The sequence below is a fragment of the Pelophylax lessonae genome, assembly GCF_965119305.1.
Source record: "Pelophylax lessonae genome assembly, chromosome: 1".
NCBI lineage: Eukaryota > Metazoa > Chordata > Amphibia > Anura > Ranidae > Pelophylax > Pelophylax lessonae.
The window spans coordinates 125000808-125018098 of record NC_138768.1 but is presented as its reverse complement, the minus strand read 5'-3'; the positions used below and the strand labels follow the sequence as shown (position 1 = coordinate 125018098).

Sequence of the window (17291 nt, the reverse complement as noted above, 5' to 3'; positions counted from 1 at the left end):
CGGATACCAACGAAGGGGCAAAATTCCTACCAATAACACCAACGATGGGGCACAATTCCTGCCAATGACACCAATGATGGGGCACAATTCCTCTCGCTGATACCAAAGATGGGGTATGGTTTACTCCAACTGATGCTGGTACATTTTCTACTTCTGATGGCCACAGTCTGGCCCCCCTAAAGTCTGAAGGACAGTAAACTGGCCCCTTGTTTAGAAAGTTTGGAGACCCCTGCTATATAGACAGTGCCTTCTTCAAAAGTCAAGGTTTTCCTAGACTGATTAACCATCTTGTTAATGCACATTACAGTATAATATATTTGCACTAAGGGGGTATAAAAGGAAGTGTGCCAGCTGCAGTTTAGGTTGCCATTTTGTACACAATCAATATACACCATAAAATAAACCTAGAAATCCACTAAAAAGTCAGCCTATATTTCAATTTAAACATTTAAAAATAAAAACCTGCGTAAATACCAAAAAACACAAGTTGCGTGTTTCCCAATATTAGCCAAAAGAGCGTATTTTGTGCCCCTGATTTATTTTTATTTTTTTTACTTAAAAGTTTCTGCAATTGTATAGCTAAAACTTGAAAACTGCCATTCTATTATCCAATAAGATTGCCTCACTGGCTAGTAAGGGGGTATTTATTGGACAGGGCATGGCAGGTGATGGAGCTTACCCATGAAGTCCGACTTTGGTTAAGTCAAACCGAATCGTGGAGGAGCACAAAAAATACTTTTTGGCTAATAAAGGTAACACAAGTTGCGTGTTTCCCTATATTAGCCAAAAGAGCGTATTTTGTACCCCTCTCTGATTTATTTTTATTTTTACTTAAAAGTTTCTGCAATTGTATAGCTAAAACTTGAAAACTGCAATTCTATTGTCCAATAAGATTGCCTCACTGGCTAGTAAGGGGGTATTTATTAGACAGGGCATGGCAGCTGATGGAGCTTACCCATGAAGTCAGACTTTGGTTAAGTCAAACCGAATCGTGGAGGAGCACAAAAAATACTTTTTGGCTAATAAAGGTAACATCAGTTATCTTATGGTATTTGAACTTAGGGAGGGCTTTACTTTCAAAAGTCTGAAATTAATTACAGGTTCAATTTAACAGTCTTGACATCAAATTAGAATTTTTACATTTGTTTAACAGAAGAAGAGTCTACTTTGTCAAAAGCAGCCATAACATGTGTCTCTAATCCTATAAAATAAAAGAGAAAAGCCAATTGCTGGTTATCGGGGACACCGAAGATTTTATTCCAGACTCTTAAATTAGACCTTTTTTTGGAGATAAGCTGAATTCTCAGCACACAAAAGGGTTACTATTTGTATGCAGCTAACAGGTAAACTCTTTGGCTCCTTTATGGAATGAGGTTATTTGCTTGCACATTAGCATCTTGAGTATATCACAGTGGTAATGATCTATTACGCACTAAATACATCTGGCTAAGGCCCTGTCAGAATGACTGTGCAAGAGATTCCTTCCGTATTTACTGCAGTGGTTCATTCCAAACCTAATATTTCTAGACATTCATTGGCACCACATAATGAACCACATGAGAGAACACAAGCACAGAATTTCCAGTTACCTGACACGTTCGATCAATAGTAGTGGTATGCAGAGATTTGCAGTGGCTACAGGAAATGATTAATTCACACAAACACTCACATACATAGCACACATAAAAAAATTAAAAGTGGACAAAACAGACGGAAATACATTGCTGTCCTTATGCTATGGGAAGAGAGAAATCTGTTTTAAAGTGACTTGTAGAACTGGGAATACTTATACTAGGTAAGTTCTGTACACAGGTCAATATGGATGCACTTTGTGTGTTGTGCACAACCATCTTGTCTTTAGGTCCCACTAACAATCTTCTCACACAGGAAAAGGCAGCATGGCGTTATTATAAACATTATTAGTCCACGAATGTGCGCTGTGGGCCATGTAAACAAGTTGATCCCTTTTTTTTTTTTTAAGTCTTTGCAGGGCAGCACCTTACTGCTTGTTAAAGTAAGCAGATGAGGTTCTTTCCTTCTTCTATTTCTTCCTGAACTTTATCACTGGAGGTGGCAATTTCAGCCTGCGCAGAGAAGACGGCACATATGAAGGTGAGGACGGTTCCTCCGATAGCTGTGTAGAAAGCCCAGCCCAAGGAGCATTCTCCGAGCTTGTACGCTGAGGCATAATGTCCACAGTAACCAACAACCTTCTGGGAACCCCAACCAGCAGGGTACAGAATTAGGCCAAGTATAAGGAAGAGACCTGAAAAACAGGAAAAATTAGGGTTACTAAAAGGGTTCTGATGCATTAAAAATTGTCAAACCAGCCAGACCGTTGAACAGTCTGAACTAAGCAAATATGTCTAAATATGAGCCATGTGTATTTTACTTAAATCGTTTCTTTCAGATCTGTGAGTATTCCAGCATAAAACATTTCATTTTGCAAGAGCTTCCTGGAATAAAGACCAGTCACTGCTATTTGCTCAGAAAGCCTGTACTTGGTGTACCTTCTAGGTCCCACCAACAGCTCTGCTAAGTATACATACACACAGCACAGTGATGGTGCCATTATTTTTTCAAGGTAATATCTGCGTTTTGCAAAGTCCAGGCTGCAGCAGAATATATTTAAATTAATTTTTTTTGTTCCCACAGTTTTAATATACATACAAGCCAACTGTTTTAGCACTTCTGCTCAGTCACTTTTGTGATTAACATTCCCCACTGCAAAAAAAAGGTGGGTAACCTCACTTTTCTGTTACAGATTGTCAATAAATATTGTTCACCTGCTGCTAACTGGGTGAGAAGAGAGGGCACAATGATAATCAAAATCCTGTGTTCATCCCCTTCAAGCTCTATTGTAAGAATTACAAGTCAGAGGCCAAGTGGCTATACCTTTAAAAGTTGGTGTTATAATGCTCATAGCATTATGGGAAGCAAATATGAGGGAAGATTTCTCATTATTCTACCAGCAGTATTTACAATGTGTTATCCATTCATAAAAATTATTTAACAGGATCAAGTGGTGTTTATCTGAATTGAGATCAGCTTTAGTTCCTCTCCCACGCATTGGCGGGTCTTCCCTTGTGAGCAGTGTCCATACTGCACTTGACATAAGCCTCTCCTCCAAAGAGTTTGCTATCTCTTGGATATCTTTAGGCTTTTTCTTACTGTCTGTCAACGTAGACTGCCAATCTCAGAGCAGTAAAGACACAATGAAATTTCACCTAATGCTCAAACAAAAGTTCCAGAGATATTCAGCAGTGCCTTATAAAACAGCCATTCTAAGCAGTGATACACATTTTATGATATTTAAACTATCTTTCTAAATAATGAAAATCAGTAGGAACAAAAAAAGGTTAAAAACACAGTTAAAGCCTAATTTCAGCCAATACTTTTGGACAGGGATAAGGATAAAACCACTGTCAGGATTTTACTGTTGTCAATGCCCCCACTGGATAGCGTTCCCCTCATTTGCTGTTGGAAACATTCTCCAGTGGAGACACAGACTACAACAAAAATTTCTTGTTTAAAGACCGAGTTCAAACTTAGTAACAGGTGACATTCATATTTAGGGGGTAACGGGTTACTCCAAAGCACCCTTACATCACCCCACAGCCCCATCCCCTGTGACAGTGGGCAGGGGTTCCTCTGCTCCGAAGCCTCTGTAAACACTGTCATCATGGCGGAGATATTATACCACATTCATTCACAGAGATCTAAACTTAAATTATGAAAATTCTGGTATGACAGAACGTTGGAAGTGATATATTGTTTTCAAATGTATTCTTTCATTTCTGAATATGCGTGGCGTTGGTCTTCCAATTTTTTTTTTGGACTAATACTGTACTGTTTAAAAAAAAAAAAAAAAAAAAAATTTAATTCTGGTATCGTACGAGAACATTTTCGGGTTTGTCCCTTCGGATAATTTTGCATGAACTGTCGAGATCGGCTCTCGAAAGCTGTGTACTAAAGATCAGATTATTGTACAACTGCTTCGAAAGCGGTATTTTGCGTCCGATTTTCTGATCATGTGTACTAGATTTTATAGTCGACTGACCCTTCCTCCAGCTTTCCAACTGAAAGCCAGTACAGAGGTACACGTAGAAAGTTGGAGGGAGGTTCACTGATCGTGGGTGCAATGCTTTGCAGACTCTTGTGGGAAAAGAAATAATAAAATGTATCTTTGTTCCTGCAAAAATATATGCATTTATTGTTATTTTCTTAAAGGCTTAACATTTAATATATGGGAAGGATAAGAGCTTCTGTCAAGTTACAACTGTTGGTTATTTTTACAGCTTGTTTCTGCCTGTCTCTGTGGCAACCATTCTTTTTATCTCTTATCCTGCTGTCAAAGGAACAGGAAGCAAAATGAAATCTCCCCATCAAATTCATGGACAGAAACACAAGCTTGTACAGGCATATTTACTACTCCTCCCAAGTCTAGCTAAAGCTTTTTTTTTTAATTTATATTTTAGGTGAGAACGCATTTAACAATGTCAGAGGATGCAAGATTTGGCCGAAGAAAGAATTGAAAATTAAAATATACAGTTAATAAAGGTACAGTTGGGAAAACAAAAATCCCCCCATAGTGCAAAAGGAGTAATCAGTTTGAGCTATCCATAAGATATAAAGGAGGGGTGGCCACAGAATCTTTTCTATGGCATTAGGTTCTCAACTGTCTAATAGCTGCTTCCTCGCTAATACAAGCAGAACAAAGTGCTGACTGTATTTATTGCAACTACTTAATGTGGTTTAATTTCTTCATTTCAGTGCTTTCCCCTCTGACAGGCATCTCTACACTACTCTGTACTACTGGGCATCACTTTCAAAGTCCTCCACTCTACCGGCACAGTCTGCTGGGGGGAAAAGAGAGACAAAACATTGAGCCGTCACACTGGTGAATACCTGGCCCCCGTCCAGGTCAATATATTGTGGATTACAATGGTCTCACTCATTCTGGAAATCACAGCTTATACATGTGAGCACAGGCATGGGAAGTTGGGTGTACGGATTGAAAACACATCTGTCACATTTCATAGTGAATAGAAAAACGATGTCTGAGCTCGGGCTTCCGCGTGAAGAGGAATGTATGTCAGAGTGCTGGGTGTGAATGTCAGCTGCTGGGATCAGCAACTGGAGAGAGAAAACACAAACTCTTTTCTGTTGGAATTTATCAATATTTATTTTGAAAAAAGAATGACCCTACATACTATTTATGTTTAAAGCTGAACTCTAGGCTCTGGGAAAGAAAATATCCCTTACAGTTGGGTTTCCCCATACTGCGAGAGTTAAATGCTCATTAACTCTAGACGATGATAAATATGTGAAATATTTACCTTATTCCTTGCTCCCTTGGTGCTATCTGTTCTCGGACGCCCAGGGGATAAGAGCGGGCCCTAGGTATCAGGACTGCAATGGCGCTTTTCCACTGCATGGAACCGAACGGTTCGGCTCGCTTTTGTGCTTTTCCACTGCTGGTAACGCATGGTATGGTGTAGGAGCGGTTTGGTACGGTACGGTGGCGCTTTTCCACTGCATGGAACCAAACTGTTCGGCTCGCTTTTGCGTTTTTCCACTGCTGGTACCGCATGGTATGGTGTAGGAACGGTACGGTGGCGCTTTTCCACTGCATGGAACCAAACTGTTCGGCTCGCTTTTGTGCTTTTCCACTGCTGGTACCGCATGGTATGGTGTAGGAACGGTACGGTGGCGCTTTTCCACTGCATGGAACCAAACTGTTCGGCTCGCTTTTGTGCTTTTCCACTGCTGGTACCGCATGGTATTGTGTAGGAACGGTACGGTGGCGCTTTTCCACTGCATGGAACCGAAGGGTACGGCTCTCAAAAACAGTACCACCTCGATTGTGGTTCCAAGAGGTACCATACCCGGTACCATATCCCACAATCCTTTGCATGCAGTCATTACTAGCCACTGATTGGTCAGAGAATCCCCACCCACCCCGTTGTTATCCCACCCACTTAACTTTAGTGGAAAAGCAAACCATACCGTACCGTACCGAACCGTTCCAACACTGTACCAGCAGTGGAAAAGCAAACCGGGCCAAGCAGGGCCGAGTAGAGCCGAGCCGGTACTTGCAGTGGAAAAGTGCCACAAGAGAGCTGGATTTGGTTGGGAAACCAGGAGGAACCCCCAGTCAAAAAGAGAAAAAAAAACAACTGACCTCTGCCCTGGCTTCTGACATTTTCCAGGACGCATGGGGCATCAGTACTGTTCCTCCTGCCAGAGCTGGAGGCTTAAAATGTCACAAGAGTGCCGTACAACCCATTGCTACAGTGCATGCTGTCAAGTATTATCAATTAAAGAGTTGCTACTACTAATTGTTCTCCCATTTGTAAAATAGGTAAACATTTTAGAAATATTTACCAAGCCACCTGATTTTAATTTAGGTTGGGGGGGTTTCTGAGATTAAAACAAATACGCTAAAAATGCACAATGTGTTAGCAAGGTAGGTTTACCCTACAAGACATTTCGCAAGCTGCAAGTTACGTATTAAGCCACTAAAATATCTTAAAGAAAAAAACAGTAAGTCCACCAAGCCCTGTAATGGAGGACAGCTGGAAAAAGTCAAAACTTGATCACCATGGGTTTGAATTGGAACATTTAAAAATGACATTTTCCCTGGTGTAACTCAACAAGCAGTTACAACATTAGCACAATCATTTTTAAGTAAACACAAGAGTAATGAATCAAGAACGATGCCTTCAAACAAGAGGGCACCTGTATCCGGGTGGTCTGTACTCTGATCTACAGCATGACCTTCAATTAACTGATCTTGGCTTACACTATTAATTATGTGCTGACCCGTTCAATGCCCTCAAGACTAATGCAGGACCACCGTTTATCAGCCACATTCAATTACTGTAAAATGAGATTAGAATAAGACTGCATGAACTACCCATGCCTAAGAATTTAGAGGCCAACATAACTTCAAAAATCAAAAGAATACAGAAAAGGACTGTGCAAATAACACACAAAAGTAAAAATAATAGCAGTGTATCACTATAAAAATGTCATGAAATAAACTAAAAAACAAAACAGGATATTATGCCCCAATAATAAAGGCATCGGAAAGCCAAAATATCTGCATTGATAACTTGATAACCCAGATTAGGGCTTAAAGTGTTTGCATACAAAGTCTTTTTTTTTTTTAGCTTAAGATAAAGCTGATCACACACTGCATGAATGTAATCCAGTTCCTGATGAATCACGTACATCAAACAATAGAAGATAAGATTGTAAGCTATCAATTGCATCTTTGTTTTCCCCGTGCAAATTCATATCAATTAAAAACACAATTAAAATCAAAGTATCTAGGATCAATAATTTTCCCACCCTGGCAGATCAACTCCATTTAATCATTCAAATAATAAAATTGAAGTGTGTACGGCCATCATTAGAATACATAAGTAAATTGGTTGCCATTGGTACCACCACTGTTAATGTAAGTGGGCAAAGCTAGGTTTTCCTTGTATTGTACACATGGGATGCTGGGGCTGTTGGCACCTGGGGGAAAGTTTGGCCTCCTTAGCAATTATTGAGCTGTACCTTTCAAAAAGGAGCACAGAAAGTCACAGTGGAAATCAGCATTAGTTCCAGCATTAAAGAGCTTTATTAGTCACACAGCACTAGTAATCCTCTCCAGAAGACCAGATGTGATTTGGGATGACTTCCAGTGGTGAAATATCTCTTCTCAAATATGACCTTTAGGAAAACAATGAACAACTGGGAGGCTCCAGTTACCTTCTACGTGTTGTTTGTGGAAGCAATTTCGACAAGCTGGACAGGAAAAACATAGTAAATCCTCAGAATACTACCATATGTGTGCTGCTCTGCAAGGAAGCTCCATGATTTATTTTTTATTTTATATTAGTGCATCACTACATGGAGTCTGCACCAATCTGCACCCTGGAAGGGAAAACCCAACGTACCCAAACTCATAGACACATGGACTTTGGGGAAGAAGCTGAAAGTTGATGTTTAGGTATGGCAGTTTTTACTTAGTAACATTGGTCCAGCTTCGTCCAATGTAAGTACGTAAGTGCCATAACTGTGGGATCCCCATGGAAGCTGGAAAGCACAATGTCTACCACAGTGATTGACCACATGTCCTTGCTAAACACAAGAAATTGCTCGATTTACACCAACGCCATTCAGACAATATTTAGCATTTTCGCAAAGAATGCAAAGTGTTCTCTGATTGGATGAGGTGGAAATTGGGAAGTCTCCCAACCTCATCCCAATATAGAATGCTTTGCATTTGTTTAGAAAATGCAAAGAGTTCCCTGAATGGTGCCTGTGCTGAGCAAGAAACCTCCTGTGTTCACCATGCAGCAGGGCATCCGCTCAGGAGGCTAACTGGAAGGTAGATGCAAATACTGTAGTAGCAATACCTACTACAGTGATTTCTAGCTTCCACTGGGATCCCACAGATAAGACAGATTCATTAAAAAAAGTGCCATATGCTAAATTAGCCACACCTACCTTTTAGTTTTAAAGTAAAAGAAAAGGCAATGTATAAAAAAAACGCACTGCTATGCATATCACATGTGAAGTCGGTGCGATCCGAATTCAGACAGATTGTATGGCTGAATTTGCATCGCATTCGGACCAAAGTCGTGCAAGACCCTATTTTTTGGTCCACACGAGAATTGGATTGCATGGGTGTTCACACCTATGCCATCCGATTCCTGTCCGAATTGACAGTTCACACTGCGATATGCCAACTAATCTGGGGGCGTCATTAACTTTGGATTGACACTCCCAGCAGTTCACATATGGCAGTGTGAGCTGCCTGCTAGTCCTGTGCGATGCAGGAACCAGCAGTGGATTTGCAGGGTTCCCTCATCGCCCCAGTGTGAACCGGCACTTAAGAGCTGTGGGTGCAATTCTCCCAGACAAATACCATTGAAACCGGAAGTGACATCTCTGCCTTGGACTGCACTTCCCCCGTTTCTTTCTGGCACATCTAAAACATCAAAATGACAGAGACCACATAAACTCTACGCAGGTCAGGTTTCTGGTCAGAATTTAATCTAGGGCCATGATGCTGGAAGACCGTAGTGGTGACCACCACACTACCCATGCTAAAAATTCAGCCAATAAGGCTAAACAGTCAGGAAATACACCAAATACAGCAAGACGTGTCGTCATTTTAGTGCTATAAACATTCTGCTTGGAATTAAAGGGTCAATCAACCCAAAACTAACTTTTCTCTACTTGGGTTGTCTGTCTCTGCATTTAAAATAACTAATTCCGAGATGGGAAACAAAAATGGTGAAAGGCTTGAAGGATAAAACATATCAAGAAAGACTTCAAGAACTTAATATGTACAGTCTGGAGAAGGGAAAAGGGGACAGGACTTAAACCTTTAACCACTTCCGGAACGCCCGCCGCAGTTAAACGTCTGTACTTTTGACGTTAAATACCGGGGTTATGGCAGCAGATAGCTGTCATAACCCCGGCTGTCATAACCCCGGTATTTTTTTACTGGGTATGCGGTCCTCTCTCATAAAAGTGGTCCCAGTGGTGGATTCGCTGCGGAATCACTTTTATAGGCGGCAGGAGAGGTGCACCCCCTCGCTCTTCCCGGACGTTTCCCCCGCGTATCGGAGCCGCCAGCAGCGGGGAAAACGATCTGGTCCAATGGAATCCTAGGCAGGAAGTCGTGTGAGGGCAAGCTGGCCCCCACTCGACTCTATGGCCTTGGGAGGACCGGAGCGACGTCATACGTCGCTTCCTCCTAACAGCCTTAAAGGGCCCATTTTTTTTTCATCATAAAACAAAATAAGGAATTTTTTTTTTTTTTTTTGATTTTTAGTGTGGATGTGAGATCTGAGGTCTTTTTAACCCCAGATCTCACAATAAAGAGGACCTGTCCTGCTTATTTCTATTACAAGGGATGTTTACATTCCTTGCAATAGGAATAAAAGTGATCAGAAATTTTAAATGTAAAAATTTAAAGCGCCCCGCAGAAGCGAATCCATAGGCAAGTCACGCCCACATACGTAAATGGTGTTCAAACCCCATCTGTGTGGTATCGCCGCGATTGTTAGAGCGAGAGCAATAATTCTAGCCCTAAACCTCCTCTAACTCTAAACTGGTAACCTGTAGAAATTTTTAAAGCGTCACCATGGAGATTTGTAAGTACCAATGTTTGTCGCCATTCCATGAGCGTGCACAATTTTGAAGCAGGACATGTTTGGTATCTATTTACTCAGCATAACATTACCTTTCAAATTATAGAAAAATTGGGCTAACTTCAAAGTTTCGTTTTTTTTCAATGCAGTGAATTTTTTTTCCAAATAAATTGTGTTAAAAAGATCACTGCTTGACAATAAAAATTGCATTGACCGCCATTTTATTCTCTCTCTAATATATATATATATATATATATATATATATATATATATATATATATATATATATATATATATATATATATATATATATAATGTTTAGGATTCTAAGTGGTTTTCTAGCAAAAAAAAAAAATACTGATTTACTGACAAGTGTCAGAAATAAGCCTGGTCCTTAAGGGGTTAAAGTAGAACTTAATTCAAATACTAACCATACCTAAACCTGCTCCCACCACCATTCTAAGCCTAATCCATCTACCCTGTGAAAGGAAAGACATGTACTTACCTATTCTAAGGGCACACCAGTCTGGTCACATGATCTCAGTGTACAGGAGGGACAGCCGACAACTTTTAAAAAAGTAACTGAAAATACACTGAATTTTTTCCCTTTACATATCAACTCTGCCAGCGCAATCCGTTTCACCCAACCAAGCAATACAAATCACAATGATACATAGTGAAATGACCTTGCTGCAGTATATATTGCCCCCAGTATACAGTACTGGTCACATAGTACAGTATAGATAACAAAACAAATAAAAAGATTAACAGAAGTAAAAAAAGCCCTAATCTCGTGGCTTGGGAAAACAAATTGCAAAGGTGGGTGGCCATGGTTCATGTCACCCAACACCATAAAAAATACACATGGGACAAACAAAAGGTAATCGCATTTCTCATGTGGCATTAATAATCTCACCAAGAGAAGCAAGATCGTACAGCTCTGAGTAAACTGATCTCACACAAAGGAAATGTACACACCATTTGCTGAGTCTGCTTAATGGGCGGCCTACACAATGTTTTATAATGTAACAATCTCCAATTCTGACCTGGATAACAAACTCAACACTGCAATGAGCAAAAAGTGTACATCTCTCGCTGCTGGGATTTATGACGCAGTACAAAAGCCCAAATACATCTGGAAACAAAGACCTTCACTTTCTGCAAATTGACCTTTAAAATGCTTATTAAGTAGATTGTGATGGTCTTTTCCAGGGTACTAGCTGTGGAAATCCACAGACTCACCAGACCGATCCATAGACGTCCACGGGGATGAACTCTGCACGTATGGCCAGCGCAAAGATTTTGGCAACCTGGCGGACAATATTGTGGCAGGCCGCTGCAGTGTGACGCAGGCAAGTATACATCTGGGGTGGGGTAGCAGACAGAATAAAATAAATTTTTGCGAAAGTGCATTTACTCTTTAAAGCGGAGTTCCGGGCACAGAATCGTTTTTCTTTTTTCAATCTCCCCCTAACAATCACCCTTACACATCGATACATCCGCTAATCCTGGTTAGAATGGTGAAATAATGAGTTTGCAAGAATAAAATTTTACTTTATATAATTTCTGATGTGCGGCGCCATCTTTGTTGTGGATTGCCGAGTCCGTTGTGGGGAAATGTCTTCCCTTCTTCCTGATTCCAGTGGGCGTAGGCCTGTGAGTCAAGAAATGAGAACAGTGGTCGGCCGCCCATGTGACTGCAAAGTGCATCATGGGAGGGCCGAGGAAGAGCTCCCAGGACGCATTGCGGCAGGAAGTGACGAGGAGAGTCGAGGCACAGGAGGGAGGAAGTCCTTTGAAAGGTGAGTATACAAACCTCTGTAAACAGGTAAGTGAAAAAAAAAAAACTATGGGAATATCCAATTCTGACTCAGCGGAGAGTAAGGAATACAATGCAGTAATTATTAGAAATTGAATTTTGTGCCCGGAACTCCGCTTTAATTAAAAGTAACTGATAATGCTTTGAGTTTTCTAACTGGCTCCAGAAGTTAACAACAAATAACCATGTATAGACCGGAAGGTTTTACCCCCTTAATGACCAGGCCATTTTGTGCGATACGGCACTGCGTTACTTTGACAATTGCGCGGTCATGTGACTCAAATAAAATTGATGTCCTTTTTTTACCCACAAATAGAGCTTTCTTTTGGTGGTATTTGATCACCTCTACGACTTTTATAAACAAAAATGAGCGACAATTCTGAAGGAAAAAAAAATATGTATATATTTTTTACTTTCTGCTATAAAACATTCCCAATAAAAAAAATGTAAAAAATCTAATTTTCTTCATCAATTTAGGCCAATATGTATTCTGCTACATGTTTTTGGCAAAAATTCCCAATAAGTGTATATTGGTTTGCGCAAAAGTTATTGCGTCTACAAACTAGGGGAAAGATTTAGGTCATTTTTATTTACTGTATTTATTTTTTACTAGTAATGGCAGCGATCAGCGATTTTTAGTGGGACTGCGACATGGTGGACAGATCAGACACTTAAGTGACACTTTTGGGGGACCATTGATGATACTAATATTATGCACTGTTACTGTACCAATGATACTGGCAAGGGGTTAACACCAGGGGTGATCAAAGGGTTAAATATGTGCCTAGGGGATGCTTTCTGCAAGGGGGTTGTAATCACTGGATGAACTCAGAGACCTGTGTTCCTAAATAGGAGGAATGCGGGATCCCTGTGTTCTTCACTGACAGAACAGCGGTCTGGCGGTTTTACATTGGCAGACTGCCATTCTGTCTCCATGGGGAGCGATCGCGGGTGCCCAGCAGACATCGGGACCGCCGGACCCGCTGTTGGGCTCCCCCTCGCGCCCCCACTATTTGCTACACGAAGCGATATACAGGTACGTCATTTCTCATAACAGAGCCGACCTGTTTAACTACGGCGGCTGGTCGGCAAGTGGTAAAAAAAATTCTAGGCCTGTTTTATTAAAATTAGAACAAACAAAACTAGAGCGAAAGTGGGTCTATTGCCCATAGTGATTGCATGGCTGCCATTGGCAATAGCCACATTTTCTCCAGGTTTTAATTACAAGGTAAAATTGACCAGGAAATACATTTATGACTTGTATACAATAGTTCCTAAACAGCTTCAAGAGCTGTTGAGGATATAAAAATTGGACGATTTGATTTAATCGTAAAAAAATGCCTAACAAGAACAAGGACTGGCAAGCTGCAATATATTTACACTTTAACCACTTCCATACTTCCATATGACATCCTGGGCTTTCAGTGGGGATATCTGAATGATGCCTGTTCAGCCGCTTGATTGTTTTTTTTTTTTACAGGCACGGGAAGGGACGTCCCCCCTCCCGCCACCCTCCGGTGCTTCTAACGATTTGCCCGTGCAAACGGTGAGCCAGGGAAGGAATCTGCCACTGGCGGAAGTTTAACACAGAGCTGACAGAGGACCAGATAGTCCCTGGCCATCTCTATGACTCTGAGGCTGAGCCGGACGTTATGACGTCACGTCTGGCCCCGGCAGTTGAGTGTTCAACTGGAAAGGCCGATATCTTTTTTTTTTCTCAGGCTTTTCAGCCTAGAGGAGAGATGTGGGGTCTTATAGACCCCACATCTCTCCATAAAAAGGACCTGTCATGACCTATTCCTCTTACAAGGGATATTTACATTCCTTGTAATAGGAATAAAAAAAGTGAAAAAAAAATTTCAATAAATAAAATAAAAAAAATAAAAGTGCCCCATCCCCTCGTGCACACAGAACCAAACGCATATGTAGGTCACATCCGCATATGTAAACAACGTTCAAACCACACGTGAGGTATTGCCGTGAACGTTAGAGCGAGAGCAATACTTCTAGTGCAAAACTGGTAACCTATAAAAAAAAAATTCAAGTTAGACTTACCGGTAACTTGTTTTCCAATAGTCTTTCAGGACAGCACCTTAGAGAGATGGCTCCTCCCTCTCCTCATCAGGAAACACCCCATCCACCAGATTTTAAAAGGAGGCTTCTCCCACCATTCATCAGTTTGTAGAAGAGTACCTCCGGCCCATGCTGGAACACATAAACAGATATGGTTAATCACAGCAATACATTTTATACAATAGGGCGGGATCCTCCTGCTGTCCTGAAAGACTATTGGAAAACAAGTTACCGGTAAGTCTAACTTGAATTTTCCCTAAAACGTCTTTCAGGACAGCACCTTAGAGAGGATTATCGAGACTTACTCAATTTAGGGAGGGACCACAGCTTGCAGGACCTTTCTGCCAAAAGCCTGATCTTCAGCTGCCAAAAGGTCCAACCTATAGTGTCTTGCAAATGTAAAGTAGCTTGACCACGTAGCTGCTTTGCAGATTTGCTCTGGAGTGGCACCAGCTTTCTCTGCCCATGTAGTGGCTAACGCTCTAGTAGAGTGAGCTCTGATCCCCTGCGGGGGAGACAATTTCATTTGGGAGTAAGCCTCTGAAATAGCGGATCTGAGCCATCTGGCTATTGATCCTTTTGATGCCTGGCGACCTTTTTTGTTGCCAGCGAAAAGAACAAAAAGAGAGTTTGATGATCTAAACTCTTTAGTAACCTCCAAGTAGTGTATAAGAACCCTTCTTACATCTAGGTAGTGAAAGCTTTCTTCCTTATCTCCTGATGGATTAGGGCAGAAGGTAGGTAACACAATTTCTTGTGAGCGGTTTCTCGTTGAAGCTACTTTTGGGAGAAACCCTGGATCCGTCTTGAGAATTATCCTGTCTGGATATATGGACAAGAAAGGTTCGATAGCTGATAAAGCATGTAATTCACTGATTCTTCTTGCTGATGTTATTGCCACCAAGAAGACCGTCTTGAGGGTAAGGTTTTTTAGTGTAACCGTTTCTAGTGGTTCAAAAGGTTCCTTTGTGAAGGCCTGAAGGACCACCGACAAGTCCCATTTGGGGAAGCTTCTGACAGGCACTGGTCTGGAGCGGGTAAGGGCCCTGAAGAATCTGATGATTAAAGATTCTGAAGAAATGGGCCTTTCCAAGAATACCCCCAGGGCTGTAACTTGTACCTTGAGGGTACTTACTGCCAAACCTTTTCCTGCGCCCTCCTGTAGGAACTCCAAAATTGAAGTAATACTGTTCAATTTTTGATCTTTCGATTCACACCAGGTATTATATGTCTTCCAAACTTTTGCATATATATTCCTTGTGACTTTTTTCCTACTGGAAAGTAGAGTAGCAATTAATGCGTCTGAAAATCCTTTCCTTTTCAGCAGTTGCTCCTCAGATACCAGGCGGTGAGCTTTAGCTTTTCCACTTCTGGATGATAAACTGGACCTTGAAACAGTAGGTCTTGACGAAGAGGGAGCTGAAAAGCAGGTTTGACTGATAGTTGAAGGACAGTCGAAAACCAAACCCTTTTGAGTCAATAAGGAGTGATCAGGATCACTGAGGCTCTTTCCATTTGGATTTTTCTCAACACCAATGGAATGAGCTGGAAGGGGGGGAAGGCATACCCCAACCTGAACCTCCAGGGATGTGCCAGGGAATCTACTCCCAGAGAGTTGTCGTTTCTCTGGAGTGAGAAGTAAAGTGGAAGTTTTGCGTTTTCTTTCGTTGCAAACAGATCCACCTCTGGCTTTCCCCAAGTCTTGGTTATCAACATAAAGACTTCTGGGTTCAAGCTCCATTCTGCTTCTCGGATCTTCTGCCTGCTTAAATAATCCGCCACACTGTTTAGTGTACCTTTTAGGTGGATTGCTGACAAGGAAAGTAACTGCCTTTCCGCCCATTGCAGAATTTCCGTTGCCAAAAGCTGTAGGGTTTTGCTTGTTTAGATATGCCACTGTAGTGGCGTTGTCTGAAAGGACTTGAACATGAGTCCCCTGAAGATTTTGAGAGAAGGCAGTTAGGGCTAGGCCGACTGCCTTTAATTCCTTCCAATTTGAGGATTTTCTTGTCTCGGTCTGAGACCAAACCCCCTGTGCCAGGTTTTGGTTCCAGTGGGCTCCCCACCCCCACCTGCTGGCATCCGTTGTTAACCTCTGGTCTGCCGGGAAGGACCAGGCCAAACCCTGAGACAAGGTTATCCGATTTCTCCACCACCAAAGGGACCTCTTGACCTTGGTGGGGATTTTTACCTTTAAGTCCAAAGTCTCTGGATTGTGATCCCAGATTCTGAGGAGGAAATATTGGAGTGGTCGAAAATGCAGCCTTGCCCATTGGACAGCTGGAATTGATGCAGTCAGGTTTCCAAGGACTGACATGATCTCTCTGATCGACCACCACTGATTTGTTTGTAGCCTTGCTACCAAATTCTGTATTTTGACCTGTTTGTCTTCTGGTAGGAAGATTCTTTGTTCCACAGAGCATAACTGAAACCCTAGGAACTGAACCCGCTGAGCCGGTGTGAGATTCGATTTCCTGATGTTTACTATCCATCCCAGAGCTTCTAGATGACCTCTTGCCTTGTGCAGGTCCTCTTGAAGTTTTTCCTTTGACGGGGCAAAGAAAAGCAGGTCGTCCAGGTAAGGCACCACAGAGATTCCCTGAAGGCGGAGGGGAGCTAGACACTCTGCCATTACCTTCGTAAAAATACGAGGGGAGGATGATAGCCCGAAAGGGAGTGCTTTGAATTGGATATGGAGCATTTCCTTTCCCAGATTTACTGCCAACCTTAGGAATCTCTGTGAGCGAGGGGCAATAGGGATATGTAGGTAAGCATCCCTTAAGTCGATTGATGCCATGAAGCATCCTTTTGTTAACAGGGTTCTGACTAAGAATTGAGTCCATTCGAAACTTTTTGTACAGAACTGACCTGTTTAATGGTTTCAGATTCAGTATAAGATGAAAATCCCCCGATGGTTTCTTTATCAAAAATATGTGGGAATAAAATCCCTGATGTTGTTCCTCCACTGGAACTGGACAGACAACTCCCTGTCGCCTCAGGTCCTTTAACAGGTCCATCATAGCCAGGGCTTTTTCTGCATCTCTTGGGAGGTTTGTGACAAAGAACCTTTCGGGTGGCGTCTCTGAAAACTCTATGTTGTAGCCTTGGGACAGCATACCCAGAATGTATTGATTTTCTGTTATGGCTGCCCAATAGGGGAGGAATTCCCTCAATCTTCCTCCCACCGGCAATGTCTTGTCATTGTGTTTTGTTGGTTGACACAGGAGGATGGAAGAGAA

At 41.7% G+C, this 17291-nt stretch overlaps 1 protein-coding gene across 1 annotated transcript in view; it reads right to left on the bottom strand.

Moving 5' to 3' along the window:
* Positions 1–1398: 1398 nt before the first annotated feature.
* LHFPL2 (LHFPL tetraspan subfamily member 2) overlaps positions 1399–17291 on the bottom strand; it is a 206386-nt gene continuing 190493 nt past the window's right edge. Inside the window, exon 4 of the mRNA XM_082242506.1 lies at positions 1399–2266. Coding sequence (XP_082098632.1) covers positions 2010–2266 — 257 coding nt within the window. The 3' untranslated portion in view covers positions 1399–2009. The remainder of the gene's footprint in view (positions 2267–17291) is intronic.